The sequence below is a fragment of the Lepisma saccharinum genome, chromosome 12 (assembly GCF_977018435.1).
Source record: "Lepisma saccharinum chromosome 12, izLepSacc3.1, whole genome shotgun sequence".
Classification (NCBI taxonomy): domain Eukaryota; kingdom Metazoa; phylum Arthropoda; class Insecta; order Zygentoma; family Lepismatidae; genus Lepisma; species Lepisma saccharinum.
In genome coordinates, this window is record NC_139240.1 from 61,136,775 (window position 1) to 61,154,721 (window position 17,947).

The following is a 17,947-nucleotide window of genomic DNA, read 5'->3' on the forward strand; positions in this document are numbered from 1 at the left end:
GTCCAGTGAAGCGAAATATAAATAAGCAAATTGAAGGAAAAAGTTGTTTTATACTCGACAAACATTAGAGGTTTGATATAAACACGTACCATGAAAATATACAAAAATGAATTGCTTTCATATTGTGACTATCAATACAAAAATAGTACATAATGCATGAGTAAAAAATGTTAATAAAATATAAGTCATTACTGTTGAAACAATTGTAGCACAATATTCTGAAGAGATATAAATTAATTTTGTTTTAAGAATATCATAAAATCAAAATTTCATTCTAAACACAAAGAGTAGTTTCATAGGAAATATAGATACTCAGAAAGTTGCATATTAAGAACATATGACCATCTTCAACTTACCATGTCTAACCCTTGGCTTCCTACAATTTTCGAGGAAGAATTAGAAGGAAAAGTATTCCCAATTTTGTTCTGCTTTGTACGTATTTTAAACAGAATTTCTTTGAGCGTTTACTCAGATTTTTCTCTCGTATAATATATTTGATGAATGTTATTCAGGGCACAATTAATCACAATTTTAATTAAATATTCAGATTTCGAACACAATTCTTCAAATCGCAAAATTTTGTTATTCCGAGAAAATAAACGAAAAATATAAGAATTCGACGGTGAGAGACATTAACTTTTAAAGTTCCACAATAAAATTTTACAGCTTTATTTCCAGATAATAAATACATACTCTCAAATTTTTATTACCAAGTTGCAATCATTGAATAACATTGTCATTTTTTAATTACGCGAGAACTACGAACTTAATACAAGCAACTGAACGTAACATATTTTCTTCAATGAACCTAATTTAAGCAGTTGTAACTAAAATGCTGCTAATAAGTTCTACGAGACCCTGTAAGGAATGTAAACAACATTAAGCTTGTGGAATAACCAGCAAAGGCTTCTTAGGGCCTATCTTTACTAACAGAGTCTAGTCGGGACTGGATGTACAATTTAAAGTGAGATATCAGAACCTATGCAACGAGCTATGCCAAAGAATCAGTATGTATGTAGTTCTTGGTAATTTTACAAATGTGATTATTTTGTAGAGATTACATGACTAATTCTAGGGAGCATTCTTCCTGCCTGGGGAGACTTGGTATTCTACATTACATTTTAACAATAAATACTATCACGTGACGTCCTCCCTCTTGGAATACTTATTGTCATCATTTTCAGGGATACAAATGAACAAAGGCAAATGAAAAATCTAACAAACGTAACATTTATTGTATCCAGCGGAAACCATAGACAAACTTCATTAAAAATATTGTTAAGAATTGAAGTAGTGCTCTGCTATTCCGAGGTTGAACTAATCTGTCAAACAGTGCTTCACAGTTCATTGGCTGTAGTGAGCTCTCCAACAGTGTCCTCGTCGTTCCTCGGGCGTGGTGTGCTTTCAGCAGTGCTTCCGGGCCTCCACGATGGTGTAGCTGAAACGTCGTTGTCTTGCATTCAAGGGGTCCCTGGCTCGATAAAGTTGATAGGATCCCATTTTAAACTGTACGTCCAATCCGTGCTTCATCATTCCTAGGTAGAAGTGAGCTGTCAAACAGTGCTTCCTCATTCCTAGGTAGAAGTGAGCTGTCAAACATTACTTCACAATTCCTAATTCTTTCACCATTCCAGGGTAGAAGTGAGCTGTCACACAGTGCTTCACCATCCTAGGTAGAAGTGGACTGTCAAACAGTGCTTCACAATTACTAGGTAGAAGTGGACTGTCAAACAGTGTTTCACCATCCCTAGGTAGAAGCAAGCTGTCAAACGCTGCTTCACCATTCCTAGATAGAAATGAGCTGTCAAACAGTGCCTTCACCGGTCACTGGTTGAACTGAGCTTTAAACCATGATCCTACTGTACCATCTTTGAATTCATTGTTCATTAATTATCTCTGTTTAGCTTAAACGGCAACTTCAAACAGTGCTGAGTTCTTTCCGAGTTGAACTGAGCTGAACTACCAGTGATCAAGCCAAGGCGTTGGGTGCACTTCTGTGTTTACATATTCTTATCTTAGATGCTATGATCGTTCACTTAAAGTAACGAAAACAGAAATACATGTCACGTTGTTAACACTTACCGATCTTGTTGTATAGTTCCGGCATGTAAAGCTCCGTCTTCTCTCTGCAGAACATATGGTATTCGGTCTGCTCGCAGATAGGGGTGACGCAGTTGAACTGGCGGCAGTTGGTGTAAGCCTCCATCACTTCCACAGGCGTCCATCTCGCCGTTCCCCAGTACATGACCCACCCATTGCTGATGACGTAATTCATCGCTCGGACGACCTCTGAAAAAGATAAATCGCCATACTTAGCACTCAGTTAAACTAGAAAGGCCATTCGTATATTACAACAGTTTACTTACACCCAGCCTCTTTGGCGAAGAGGTACAAAGCCAGGAGTACCTGGTTCAACACTAGTGCTTGTGTTAAGTTTTTCACCTCTGAGAAATATAAAATATATTATTGTTTCTACCTGATGGTGTGTTTTGTGATAAATTTTATATCTCATTCCCGCTTAAAAGGTAAAGTGTTCCCCTGTGCATAGCACCACGCCATGAAGGCGTATAGGGGGTGTGGGGGTAACGCCCCACACTTGGGATACAAAAACATTCAGATCCTACAAGACTTATGTTGCTCCATTGTAGAACCTTTAAAAATATCTCAAAATGAAAATATAAAAATATAGCTCTATCTATAGTCCACTGTCCTTTCACTCCAAAGTTATCAGACCATAAGTTATAATGCAACGTGCTCTGAGTATAATCTTATACATGTTTTGTTCCAATTCGAAATTTTACTTTCCACTTGCACTTTGCCTGTATACAATGGCCTACGATTTTTTTTAAGGATTATAGTTATAGCGTCTTCTTTTTAGTAGATAGTGCTCTATTTTACCAGCTTACCAAGCTGTACCACGTCACTGATCCGTACACCAGCAGAGGCTTGGAACACAAATCGTTCCATAACCCCTTTAGATATCTAGGTAAAGGCTGCTGACACATCCAATACAACACAAAATCTGTCTCTAGTTTGGTTTCGTCGTATCGACTGTGCCAGGGGTCTCGGGTTCAAATCCTGGTCTGGGCATGGATGTTTCTGAGGGTCCATTCATCAATTTCATCACATCACTCATCCCCATCTTCTCAAATTAGCCTAAAGTGGCACAAAAAGCGAAATAAAATAAAGCAAATCAATCAACATGAACAATGATTTTCGTGACTGAGAAGGAGGGGGGGCAAAAATTAAGACATTAAAAAGATAATAGTTTCATGTATAAAATTCACATCTAAATGCCATTACGTGTTTTAGTAATATATTTATATACTTTTCGGTAGCTGACGAAAGGCGATGAGAAATGGAGAAGAAATAACAAGTCTGACTAATTCCTGTATTCTGGGGATTGCTGGGTTCAGAGTCCTTAGAGATGAGGCACTTTGTTGTCCATTCTTTGTATATGTTTTCGATAATATTCCAGTAAAGTATATTCGACTCCAAAACTACCGGCTACATTCTTTGGATGTAGCCGGTTTCTTCCTCGCATATCGACTATTCCTTCTTTGGATGTAGCCGGTTTCTTCCTCGCAGATCGACCGTTCCTTCTTTGGATGTAGCCGGTTTCTTCCTCGCAGATCGACCGTTCCTTCTTTGGATGTAGCCGGTTTCTTCCTCGCAGATCGACTATTCCTTCTTTGGATGTAGCCGGTTTCTTCCTCGCAGATCGACTATTCCTTCTTTGGATGTAGCCGGTTTCTTCCTCGCAGATCGACTATTCCTTCTTTGGATGTAGCCGGTTTCTTCCTCGCAGATCGACTATTCCTTCTTTGGATGTATCCGGTTTCTTCCTCGCAGATCGACTATTCCTTCTTTGGATGTAGCCGGTTTCTTCCTCGCAGATCGACTATTCCTTCTTTGGATGTAGCCGGTTTCTTCCTCGCAGATCGACTATTCCTTCTTTGGATGTAGCCGGTTTCTTCCTCGCAGATCGACTATTCCTTCTTTGGATGTAGCCGGTTTCTTCCTCGCAGATCGACTATTCCTTCTTTGGATGTAGCCGGTTTCTTCCTCGCAGATCGACTATTCCTTCTTTGGATGTATCCGGTTTCTTCCTCGCAGATCGACTATTCCTTCTTCGGATGTAGCCGGTTTCTTCCTCGCAGATCGACTATTCCTTCTTCGGATGTAGCCGGTTTCTTCCTCGCAGATCGACTATTCCGTCTTCGGATGTAGCCTGTTTCTTCCTCGCAGATCGACTATTCCTTCTTCGGATGTACCCGGTTTCTTCCTCGCAGATCGACTATTCCTTCTTCGGATGTAGCCGGTTTCTTCCTCGCAGATCGACTATTCCGTCTTCGGATGTAGCCTGTTTCTTCCTCGCAGATCGACTATTCCTTCTTCGGATGTAGCCGGTTTCTTCCTCGCAGATCGACTATTCCGTCTTCGGATGTAGCCTGTTTCCTCCTCGCAGATCGACTATTCCTTCTTCGGATTTAGCCGGTTTCTTCCTCGCAGATCGACTATTCCGTCTTCGGATGTAGCCGGTTTCTTCCTCGCAGATCGACTATTCCTTCTTCGGATGTAGCCGGTTTCTTCCTCGCAGATCGACTATTCCGTCTTCGGATGTAGCCTGTTTCTTCCTCGCAGATCGACTATTCCTTCTTCGGATTTAGCCGGTTTCTTCCTCGCAGATAGACTATTCCGTCTTCGGATGTAGCCGGTTTCTTCCTCGCAGATCGACTATTCCGTCTTCGGATGTAGCCGGTTTCTTCCTCGCAGATCGACTTTTCCGTCTTCGGATGTAGCCGGTTTCTTCCTCGCAGATCGACCGTTCCTTCTTCGGATGTAGCCGGTTTCTTCCTCGCAGATCGACCGTTCCTTCTTCGGATGTAGCCGGTTTCTTCCTCGCAGATCGACCGTTCCTTCTTCGGATGTAGCCGGTTTCTTCCTCGCAGATCGACCGTTCCTTCTTCGGATGTAGCCGGTTTCTTCCTCGCAGATCGACCGTTCCTTCTTTGGATAAAGCCGGTTTCTTCCTCGCAGATCGACCGTTCCTTCTTCGGATGTAGCCGGTTTCTTCCTCGCAGATCGACCGTTCCTTCTTCGGATGTAGCCGGTTTCTTCCTCGCAGATCGACCGTTCCTTCTTCGGATGTAGCCGGTTTCTTCCTCGCAGATCGACCGTTCCTTCTTTGGATGTAGCCGGTTTCTTCCTCGCAGATCGACCGTTCCTTCTTCGGATGTAGCCGGTTTCTTCCTCGCAGATCGACCGTTCCTTCTTCGGATGTAGCCGGTTTCTTCCTCGCAGATCGACCGTTCCTTCTTCGGATGTAGCCGGTTTCTTCCTCGCAGATCGACCGTTCCTTCTTTGGATGTAGCCGGTTTCTTCCTCGCAGATCGACCGTTCCTTCTTCGGATGTAGCCGGTTTCTTCCTCGCAGATCGACCGTTCCTTCTTCGGATGTAGCCGGTTTCTTCCTCGCAGATCGACCGTTCCTTCTTCGGATGTAGCCGGTTTCTTCCTCGCAGATCGACCGTTCCTTCTTCGGATGTAGCCGGTTTCTTCCTCGCAGATCGACCGTTCCTTCTTCGGATGTAGCCGGTTTCTTCCTCGCAGATCGACCGTTCCTTCTTTGGATGTAGCCGGTTTCTTCCTCGCAGATCGACCGTTCCTTCTTCGGATGTAGCCGGTTTCTTCCTCGCAGATCGACCGTTCCTTCTTCGGATGTAGCCGGTTTCTTCCTCGCAGATCGACCGTTCCTTCTTCGGATGTAGCCGGTTTCTTCCTCGCAGATCGACCGTTCCTTCTTCGGATGTAGCCGGTTTCTTCCTCGCAGATCGACTGTTCCTTCTTCGGATGTAGCCGGTTTCTTCCTCGCAGATCGACCGTTCCTTCTTCGGATGTAGCCGGTTTCTTCCTCGCAGATCGACCGTTCCTTCTTCGGATGTAGCCGGTTTCTTCCTCGCAGATCGACCGTTCCTTCTTTGGATGTAGCCGGTTTCTTCCTCGCAGATCGACTCTTCCGTCTTCGGATGTAGCCTGTTTCTTCCTCGCAGATCGACTATTCCTTCTTCGGATGTACCCGGTTTCTTCCTCGCAGATCGACTATTCCTTCTTCGGATGTAGCCGGTTTCTTCCTCGCAGATCGACTATTCCGTCTTCGGATGTAGCCTGTTTCTTCCTCGCAGATCGACTATTCCGTCTTCGGATGTAGCCTGTTTCTTCCTCGCAGATCGACTATTCCTTCTTCGGATTTAGCCGGTTTCTTCCTCGCAGATCGACTATTCCTTCTTCGGATTTAGCCGGTTTCTTCCTCGCAGATCGACTATTCCGTCTTCGGATGTAGCCGGTTTCTTCCTCGCAGATCGACTATTCCTTCTTCGGATGTAGCCGGTTTCTTCCTCGCAGATCGACTATTCCGTCTTCGGATGTAGCCTGTTTCTTCCTCGCAGATCGACTATTCCTTCTTCGGATTTAGCCGGTTTCTTCCTCGCAGATAGACTATTCCGTCTTCGGATGTAGCCGGTTTCTTCCTCGCAGATCGACTATTCCGTCTTCGGATGTAGCCGGTTTCTTCCTCGCAGATCGACTTTTCCGTCTTCGGATGTAGCCGGTTTCTTCCTCGCAGATCGACCGTTCCTTCTTCGGATGTAGCCGGTTTCTTCCTCGCAGATCGACCGTTCCTTCTTCGGATGTAGCCGGTTTCTTCCTCGCAGATCGACTATTCCGTCTTCGGATGTAGCCGGTTTCTTCCTCGCAGATCGACTATTTCTTCTCTGCATGAGGTCGGTTTCTTCCTCGCCAAAAGATGGTTTATTTCCCAACAATACACAGTTCCTTCCCCACTGACAGTTGGGAGATTCACATTCAATTTGCTCAACCGGAAAGCCACTTCAGCTACTCTAGAGACATCTACCGCATAGATGTAAACTATTAAAATTGCGTCCTTTCATGACGTTGGAAGACGACTATCTATTCAGTCAGAGTCTAAATGTTATTTTGTCGACCAAACGCTGAATTTTTCTATATTATTATCCAGAGCTCGAAAGTGATGACGTCGTCGTATTTCTTCTGGATATTGAAATTAATTCAAAACATAAAGTAGCTGTTGACATAATTATATTATTGGAAAATAATACTGGTGTTATTACTATACTTACCAATAGACTGACTGCACGTTGTCAGTTCCAATACAACTGCATAAATACTATTCAAATTCATTTTCAAGTTTTTACAAGTAGAATTACGTATGTTTAAAATACTCGAATCCTAGGAAACGGATTACATTGTCCGTTTCTCTTTGCCACCAACAATCAAGATGGGCGATACGTATTTGTTCAACAATGGGTTGAGGTTTCCAAACAACAACAACTTTACTACGATCACAGTAGAAGCCAGTTTTGAATTTTAATTGAAATAGTGAGAGTTAATTTTGTACTGTCAAATTGTTTATGATAAGGAATGGCTAAAAGGGATGGAAAAAATCGAACAGTGGCGTGCCCAAGAAGATGATGGCAGGGTTGCCAGGCTTCTGATATTTTAAGGAACAGTCCGTTATGTAAGTAACATGTCCCGTGGTGTGCATTGTGGAACTGATATTAAATTGCAGTTTTGCCTCTTCACCTGTTTCACATCTTGTAACCGCTAACTACTCTGCAGAATTTCTAATTTCTTCCCTCGAACGTGGTGCTGTTGTAAGTTTCCTTGAACGTGTTTCAAAATTAGTGGTAAACGTAAAGTCTTCTGATACGACAAATACAAAACTGCTGTGCATATTTCGCAAGCCACGGTTGGAGGAATATTTTTCACACTTGGTTGAAGGATTGTGCTAATAAATATAAAAGCAGGTTGCAAACACTGCAACAAAGAATTTTCAATAGCACATGGAGGCCACTGCGTTATAATGCAGCATGCTAAAGAACTGAAGCACAAGAATAACAACGTGTCTTCTTCATGGACAGTACGCGTATATCTTGGTATTTTTTTCATAAGAAAAAAATATTCTGGAGATTAAAAAGTGGGTGGAGATGTATATACTGTGTTTTTACAATTCTGTACCTTATTTTCAACTTATGATTGCGACTTCGTTCCGTATTTTCATCTTGTAACCATGGCTGGTGGTGAGGACTATATTTCTGCATTGGTTCCTAAGCTCTGGAAAAAATAAATATTCCATACCCAGAAAGAGTAAATTTTTCCGTGCAGTTCTAGATAAATAAATAATTGGAAGTGTAAAAGCCTCTTTTCCAGCACGTCACTTTTTCATATGAACTAACTAACTCTCTAGCCTTCTTAAACCCGAAGGTTCATGGCTGCAGCAACACAGGCCTTCCATCTGTCCCTATCTTGAGAAAGATCTATATACTCTTTTCCATCCCTACCGATTTCCTTTAGGTCCATCTCAACGTTGTCCATCCATCTTCGTCTTGGCCTTCCTACAGGTCTCTTACCATCAGGTTTCCCAACAAGAATCCTGTGAACTCTTCTTTCCTCTCCCATTCGTGCCACATGGCCTGCCCACCTAAGTCGCTTTCCTACCTCCAAGCTAACCGTGACGATGTCGATGAGTGAAGAATTGAGGATATAGGCCCAGTATCCGCATCTGGAATCTAAGTGCGTGGAGTTATATGCGTGGGAAATGTAAGGAAGCAGTTTCACAAGAAGCACCCGCGCTCGCTGCGCCATACGCTAACCACTACATAACAGAGGCCGGCTATATTTCCCAACGATTTTCAGCATTGTGCAGAATTAAGAACGGGTTATTTCCGTAGCAATAAATACTGCGAGGAAGGGGGCTCAGTCAAGTACATACTGCTATACCTGAAAAGGGGAGGCTGGGTGGGGGATAGCGCAGTGCGCCACCGGTGGAAACACTATCTGTGCTCGTCACGCAGCCGGGAAAACCTTGGACGGAACCCAAGCCCTTCTCTCTCTCTCTCTCTGTAGCATTGTATTGATCACAGCCAGAGCCGGGCTCTCTAGTACAAGGCCATGCGCTCCGACGAACCCTCGCCACATGATCATGGCACAACTGTGGAGGAATTGCCTCAATCGGGGGCCCCTTAACTCAGGGGATCTGTTTACAGGCCCCCCTCTCTGCTTCCCTGTTATCCTGAAAGGCTGTTGATTGAATTCGCAGCTTCCGTAAGGTTCTGTCTTCTTATACCTAGAGGGGCTTATTTCTTCTTTTTTTTGTTCCTCGTTCGTTTCCGATGAGATTTTCCAGGCCTCCTCGAACATTGTTTCCCAGGATGCACCGGGGGTGGAATTGGCAAATTGATTGGTGAATTACCGGACATGTTGGCGTTGGGGGGTTGATGATTCGAATTTCCACTGTAGGAAGCGACGGTGAGGTTATTGCGAAGAAATTCCCTTGCAGAAGTTGAATTTCGTTACCCCCGTCTTGGATAAAATTGCTGCTAGCTAGACAAGAAGAAGGTGAAAGAAAAAAATACCAGAGTTGTAATTGTAAATACGTTACTGTTTTCGCGCCCACGAGGACGAACACACACAAATCAAACTGCACACACACAGAGGGGAGAGGGAAAAGACAGACACACGGGCAGAGTGGGAGAACAAGCACAGAAACACAGAGTGGAATCTTGGCAGAAGAAGTGAGAGAAAGAAAGGAGACAAACATGAGCGTGACAGAAAGAACGAAACTGGGAGAGAAATGAAAGGAGAGAGAAAAATAAAAAGAAAGAACCGGACACCTGGGGAAAAATATTGATAGAAAGAGACAGTGTGAGAGATTGAGAAAACTGGGAGATGAATGTAGAAAAAACACGCGCACAGAGGTGAGACTAAAGAGAGATAAGAGACAACAAAAAGGACAGAAAAGAGAAAGGGAACAAAGAAATGAAACAAGGAAAGAAAAGAGACAGTAGATAGACAAAGAAATGGAACAAAGCGAGAGAGGAGAGAGAGACAAATATAGAGACAGAGAGAAATGGAAGAATGGGGGAGAAGAGAGAAAAAATGAGATAGAGAGAAAATGTAACAATGAGAGATGAAACAAGGAGGGAGAAGTGACAGGAAACAGAGAAATGAAACAAAGAGAGCGAGAGAGAAGATATGGCGAGGGAGAAATGAAACAATAAGACAGAAGAGACAACGATGAAGATAGAAGATAGAGAAAAATGGAACAAACATTCATGAAGCAAGAAGATTGAAGATAAGAAAGAGACAGGATACAGAGAAATTAAAGAAGAGAAATATGAAACAAGTGGAGAAAAGAAACTGGAGATAGAGAGAAATGGAACAAGCAGAGAGAGGAAACAAAGAAGGTTACAGGAGATAAGGAGGGAGAGAGAGAAGTGAAACAAAGACGGATTGGAACAAGAAGAGCAGAAAGAAACAGGTGGAATGAAGGATGGAGACGAGAGAAAGCAGAAAAGAAGAGATAATAAGTAAAGAAACAATGAGGAGAAGTAAACCAGCTAGCATATAAAAAGAACAGTGACGGGTATTTAGAATCTTCGAGTACTCTAAATATTTTCGAAAACCTACGAGAACCGACAAAGAAAGTCTCAAATTTGAAAGTGATCCAAGCGCGTTCCCTCTCCACGGTGTTACTTAAGGACATGTCTCAAGCGAGCCAGAGAAATAAACAAAACGTCTTCCATCTTGCAAGTAAGTTTACCGATCAGTAGCTACTTCAGTCGCTCTTAGCTGCGTTAAGTGTGCACTAAGCGCGGATGTTGTTGCCAACTTACTATGTTTTGTACCAATGATTCCAATACTCCAGAAAACACTCTACCATCTCAGCTTTTGCTGGTTCTGTCTCGTGGTTGGAGCGAAAGCCAGATTTAGGTTTCGGATGCTGTGCCAACTGCAACTCGTTAAATCCACAGCAGAGGGGGGTTAAGGGGGGTCATATCTAAATATAACGAGCAGCGGCTTGCTTTTCACGTTGATCACGTATAGAATTTTCTGCCGGGGGCTTGTTTTTATTATAAGGCCATGACAAGCTCGTGGTGGAGTAGTGAGCTTAAGGCGCTGCGAAGTCAAAGTTACTGTGTTCGAACCCTCGCCAAGGGTTGCGATTAACCCAAGATGTAGAACAGACAACAGACGTAGAATAACAACAGAACGAAATATAGAAAACAACGAGGTCGCAGGTTCGATTCCCACGACTACGGCTTTTTGGCGTAGTGGTTAACGCTGTCCCCTTGTGATGGAAGTGTCTCAGGTCTACAGGGGCAGCGCCACGGATTCCATTCTGAATTGTGACAGTCCCAATTAGTCAATCTGTGCTTCAAGTACATTTAAAACAAAAGTCGTGCTTATTTACACCATTTTAAGTAAAGAATGTTCATGGCCACATCTGTAACCGTCCTCAGACGTTGATTGGTCACTTGATTTAATTAATGTCGCTTATTAGTAGAGCTCGGAAGTTGAGGACCTATAAATTGCCAAAAAAGACCTAAGAATATAAAAAGAAGGACCTAAAAACTGAAAAAAGGACTTATAAATGTGATCCAAATTAATTAATAACTTCAGTTTTAATTACATATTTAATGAATAAAAAAAAATCTGGTGGTATGGAACACAGTGCGAAAAAACTATATGAATGAAATGCATCTTCTTTCAGTCGAAAAATGTTTTTCTCTCGTTTCAGGGATGGTTCAAATGTATTTCTTTCTTTTTTTACTTCTTCACTACAGAAAGGATGTTTAAGAAGTGATGAACTGATGATGATTCGAATTGAGAATGGGCAGTAAAAACGTAGTCGAAAGGAGGTGAATTTGGAAGAAAAAAGGCTGTTAAGACATAAAAAAGGCTAAGAAAGGACCAATAAGCCAAAAAACGCCGAAAAAGGCAAAAAAGGACAAATAAAACCCACCTTTTTCTGGCCTACGTGGGTCGTTCAATATATAAGTTTCCGTATGCTGCAAAAAAAATATTTTTAAGATACATTAGAAAACTATACGTACATGTGTAGGAGGATCCTTCCTCACTTCTCCACATAATCCCCATAGAGATTCAGGCATTTGTCCCACCGTTGCACCAATTTGTCCATACCCTTTGCAAGTGGCTATTGAGCACTATTCTCACATTACGCTTCATCTGTTTCGAAACGGTAACCTTGCAATTCAGACTTTAACACCGGAAAAAGATGGAAATCACTCGGTGCTAAATCGGGGCTGTATGGAGGGTGAGGCAGCCGTTCCCACCCCAATTCTTCAATTTTGTGTTGTGTTTGCACTGCTGAGTGGGGGCGAGCGTTATCGTCAAGAAGAATGACACCATCTGACAGGAGAAATGGTCGCTTATGTCGAATTGCGTTTTTCAGTTTATCCAATGTTTGACAACAACGGTCAGCATTAATTGTTCTTCCTCGTTCCAAAACGTCCATAAGCAGAACGCCCTTAGCATCCATGCTTCTGAACTCCATATGACGCGAGCCCGTGTTTTCCGAACAAGCATTTACTTTTCGCCCTTGAGCGCATGCGCCTTCACGTCTGAGAACGAATCGATTGTTGTTCCTTGTAGACGAAGGATGGCGCTTGTCAACCATGTGCTTCTTTTTAATGGCATTGCTTTATACAATATTTTATAGCACAGGGAGACTTATATATTGAACGCCCGTAGTACAATGACCCAAAATGAACATATATTATGTTTGGCCTCGTCTTCGGAAACTAGGAGGAAAAAAAACGTCCGACCCATACTTATTAGTAGCTCTAGGTTAACAGTGCTGGAGAGATGACAGGAGTATATGGAAGAATAACCGTTGTATTTGTTAAACATACCATCTCAACATTTCTTTGGATTGGTTTGGCTAATTTCACTTCACTTATTTCACCTCTAGGTAGGATTGTGGGAGGAAGACTGGCAGTCGGGAGATGGGCCTAGGCCCTTCAAGGGCTGTCGAGGCACGGGTTATTAACTAATGCAAATATTTGATGCATGTCATTTTAATATTTTCAAAATAAGATAATTAAAATTATATACTCTATCCATCTACAGCACATGGGCTACTTTAACATTTTACAAAATATTAAAAATATTGTTCAAATGTAGCACATATGGACAAAAAACATCAAAACGTGAGCATTTTTGAGAAACGTAGCGACGTAAGGGAGCGCTCGTATGCGTTCAAACTGTACTCACTACATGGCAATTTTTAGTAGCAAGCTTGTTATCATTGGTATCAAATTAATGATAATTTTCTACTCTACAACTTTTGTTTGGATAATTTTCTAATATTATCATTCGTAACGAAAATACAGTGCCAAAAAGAAAAAAAATAAGTATAAAAATTTACATTTATTCCATTTTGTCTTAAAATTACTCAAAAACCATGGGGAATATTGAAAAAATGAAGAGGACCAAATTTATAGAGAGTAATGTTGGCACTGAAACTGAAAAAAGATTGTCCCGATATGTCCACTACTTTCAGAGATATGGACGTTTTCCTAAAACACTGCATATTGAATGTTCAGGGAGCGTAGGGGGGGGGGGGGACGGAGACATTTGGGAAAATACATCTCTTATACTGGTCTAACAACAATACACAAAAAAATTCAGGTTTCCCATAATTATTTCCGGCAACAGCCCATTTTTTGCCTTTGTTTCCTGGACTATTATAATGTTGGATAGTTTGTTATTAAATTATAGATAACGATAAAAATTTTTGTAATCTGTATTCTTGTGTGTGTGTTCGTTATTTTACGTCCATTTTCTACTTTTCTAGGATAATTGTGACGATGTGGTTGTACTGATGAGTAGAACCCAGGATCCCTGTCTTCGTAGCGATGTACGCTAGCCACTGCGCCACAGAGCTCGCTATATTGATCATATAATGATACAAAAAAGACACCAAACATTCATATAACCACTAGAGCTATGGTTTGCCGATGGCGTAGTGGTAACGTCGCCGTCTTGTAGCGAAGAGGCCTCGGGTTCAATTTCTGGTGGAGGTACATTGCAGGGTGGTACTGATCCCACTTTAAACTGTAGGCCCAGTCCTGTTTAGCCTATCTGTGTATAAAGTGGACTTAAATGCTCAAACAACTAGAGCTATCTATACTCTATCCCGGGAATCTGTGGAGCTAGGCCAGGCAGAAAGCTAGAGAAGGGAAGAAAGCGAGTGGGCGGAGCGAAGCAGTACACGCAGCGCAGAAGCTGGTAACCGCAGACGCGTTTTCCCCTCCACGCAATCCCGTTCCCTCGCAGTTGTTCATTGGTCGAGCCCTCTCGGGTCACTGTTTGCTCAGGGACTTGCTTTCGTTCGCTCGCTTCAGAGATCCCCGGGACAGAGTATAGGAAACACGCAAGTGTACTGAAAAACATCGCCTTGAGAGGTATGGAACCACGGTAGCGCACGCGTGTAACAGAAAGCATAACTCGCAGGATATCAACACGTCAACATTTATTTGGGGACCAGGGAAGGAAATTAAAATGCTGGTGAGGAAGCCTTGGAGGGGCTCTAACTCCCCTTCCTACGCGCTTTTATCTCAACACAATTAATTTTTACACTCGACTCTTTCCCGAAGAGAAGTCGCTCCAAATTGGCTTTAATAAGTCGACTGCGGAGAGAAAGGGGGGAGGTGGGCGTAGGTCGAAAAACCGGGGCGCGCTCCAAAGATCAAAGAGGGCCGCTAAAGTTGGTTATCGCGAACCGTTCTCAGTAACGAACAGCAATTCAATTGGGTCTTACGGGAACAAAGAAAAAGCAAAGATGGAGGGATGAGTGCGGGAATAAAAGCACGTCTCTTGTTAGTTGTCAATTTCACGTCTGGCGTCATTGTATTTTTTCTTCTTCGTCTTGTTCTAGGCTTTCAAGGAAGCAGCATAAGTGCTTTGCGAAGGATCTTGTTGACCAGCCCCGTAGTTACCAATACGAACTGGTCTCCTCTCGTTGGCACAAAACAAACTTACGTGATCAGAAAATGTTGGCTTAATTTCACCCCCTACCTTCTCCTTGTCCCCATGGTGTGTCTCCCTTAGGATATAAACTAAAACTTGGTCCCTTCCGGACCGTCGGAAGTCGAGAGTGAAATGGATCTCGTCAGGAGTCGAAACTTTTCTTTTCGTATTCAAGGTGCGTCTAAAAAGTTCCCGGACTGATGGTGCTGAGACCGTACCGGAGCAGTGTCGTCAGCAGAGGTTCCGTTCAGGTGGGCTTTTCATCGATAGTCGTGGCTTCTGATAATTTATTTTTTCTCTGGTGTCTTCCTATTGTTCTCTTTCTCTGCGTTTCTTCATTTATTTTTATGCCTTTAACTTTCTCTTTCTATCTTCTATTTTTCTCTGTTTATTATTTACTAGCTCTTTAGTTTGTCTCATTTCTCTATCTCTCTGTACCTTCTCTCCCTCTTCTTCCTTTCTCTGTTTGTTTCTATCTTTCCCGGTTTCCTCAATTTCTAAATCTTCACTTTTCTTTCTTCCCTGTTTATTATTTGTATTTCCTCTGTTCATTACTTTCTCTCTCTTTTAATTCTATGTCTTATTTCTCTCTCCCTCTATGTCCTTCTCTGTTTATCTGCCACTTTACTTCTTTCGTTGTTTCGTTCCCTATTTCTGTTTTAACTTTATCTTTTTATCTTCAGTGTCTCATTTCCCCATCTTTCTTCTCCTTATCTGTTTCTCTGCCTCTTTCTTTCCGTGTTTCCTTCCATTCATTTTCCTTCTGTGTATTACTCTCTCGCTACTTATTCTGTTTCATTCTTGCTCTATCTGAGTTTGGATTTTTATCTCAACATATATGCACATGTAGGCTAATCAGGACAGGACCAACAGTTCAAAGTGAGATCCGAACCACTCTGTGCCTCCACCAGGTATAGCACTCACAATCCTTTGATTACATGGCGAAGATGATCGCACTGTGCTAACTAGGAGGCAGGATACAAGAGAAGGCTGTAGAGGAGACAGGAGAAAGATGTAGAGTTAAGAAGAGACAGATGGAGAGAGCGAAATAATGGAAGAAAATTGGTGACAGCTATTAAAAGAGGAAGATACGGCAGAAGATAGAAAGTGGTAGAGCCAAAATGTTGTAGAGTCACCAAGTGGAAGAAAGGGGTAGAGCCTAAAAGTCGTAGAGACGACAAGTGGTAGAAATGGGTAGAGCCAAAAAGATGTACTGGCGACAAGTGGTAGAAATGGGTAGAACCAAAAGGACGTAGAGGCGACAAGCGGTAGAAATAGGCAGAGCCAAAACGATGTAGAGGCGGCAAGTGGTAGAAATGGGTAGAGCCAAAAAGACGTAGCGGTGACAAGTGGTAGGAATTTGTGGAGCCAAAAAGATATAGAAGCGACAAATGGTAGAAATAGGTAGAGCCAAAAATATGTAGAGGCGACAAATGGAAGAAGGAAGGAGAGCCAGCTGTAGAGGTGACAAGTGGTAGAGTCAAAAATATGTAGAAGCAACAAGTGGTAGAAATAGGTAGAGCCAAAAAGATGTAGAGGCGAGAAGTGGTAGAAAGAGGTTCAGACAAAATATGTAGAGGCGACAAGTGGTACAAATAGGTAGAGCCAAAAAGACGTAGTAGCAACAAGTGGTAGAAATAGGTAGAGCCAAAAAGACGTAGTAGCAACAAATGGTAGAAATAGGTAGAGCCAAAAAGATGTAGAGGCGATAAGTGGTAGAAATAGGTAGAGCCAAAAAGATGTAGAGGCGACAAGTCGTAAAAATGGGTAGAGCCAAAAAGACGTAGAGGGGAGAAGTGGAAGAAGGAAGGAGAGCCAACCGTAGAGGTGACAAGTGGTAGAGCCAAAAATATGTAGAAGCGACAAGTGGTAGAAATAGGTAGAGCCAAAAAGACGTAGGGGAGACAAGTGGTAGAAATGGGTAGAGCCAAAAAGATGTATGGGCGACAAGTGGTATAAAGAGGTTCAGACAAAAATATGTAGAGGAAACAAGTGGTGGAAAGATATAGAGGTAAGCAGAGAAAAATGGAGGCGGCAAGCGAAAGGAAATCAAGGAGTAGTAGGCAGCGATAGAAAGAAAAATGGAAATGATAAGAGAAAATAAGAAAGAAGTAGATGAAAGAAGAAAAATAAGGGAAAAGAAGGACAAGCAGAAAACTGAGAGGGAGCAAGGGTAAGAAGAGGAAAGAACCAGGGAAAGAAAGGAAAGAAAATCACAAGAGAAAACAAAGGAAATAATGAACTAGAGCACGGCAGTTGCAGACACCGAATTCAATGACCAAGCGACCGAACAAAAATATCCCTGCCCAAATACCCGTCGGTGAGCTTTAATTTAATTATACAGAATTGCTGCGGGCAATTCGATTCCAAGGTCGCTGGTTATTGGGATCCGCGTGGTTTATTCCCATTGGATTTCATTAGTCACCTCCTCCCCCCCCCCCCCAAACTGCCAGCTCTGAAAGGCCTTTTATTAGGTATGCGGTCTTCCTGGAACTTCCAGCTTTTCGAAGTGAACATTTTTTACGGTCCATAGGGAAAGTGCAATAACCAGCGCTTTTACCCTGTTGAGAAACTAAATAAATTAGGTCGCTGACGTTTTCAGGCAAACAGATGAACACTTCTCAACAAACTTTGCCCTGTAACAACATGTAGATAATTAGTGAAATATGCGTTCTTGTAATTTTGAACAGTAAAGCGATATTTGTTTGCTAAAGTGACACTTTTACCTTACCTCAGTGACGGAGTTGTTAGCACAGGTCGGTACGACGCCACGGGTCGAGGGTTGGAATCCCGGTTTGTGCATGGCTGTTCTTTGCGAGTATCTCCTCAACAAGTAAGCGAATTAAATCAACCCAAATCATTCACGAGTCGCTTTTGAAGACGAGTACTTGTACACGAGTCGCTTTTGAAGACGAGTACTTGTACACGAGTCGCTTTTGAGGACGAGTACTTGTACACGAGTCACTTTTGAAGATTATTACTTGTATACGAGTACTTTTGAAGACGAGTAGTTGTAGATGAGTCACTTTTGAAGATGAGTAATTGTAGACGAGTCACTTTTGAAGACGAGTAATTGT

At 42.5% G+C, this 17,947-nt stretch overlaps 1 protein-coding gene across 1 annotated transcript in view; it reads right to left on the bottom strand.

Annotated features, from left to right (window-relative positions):
* Positions 1-17,947, bottom strand: part of Hk (potassium voltage-gated channel subfamily A regulatory beta subunit hyperkinetic) — a 419,600-nt gene that overhangs the window by 14,294 nt on the left and 387,359 nt on the right. Inside the window, exon 6 of the mRNA XM_083132479.1 lies at positions 2,083-2,289. Coding sequence (XP_082988605.1) covers positions 2,083-2,289 — 207 coding nt within the window. The remainder of the gene's footprint in view (positions 1-2,082; positions 2,290-17,947) is intronic.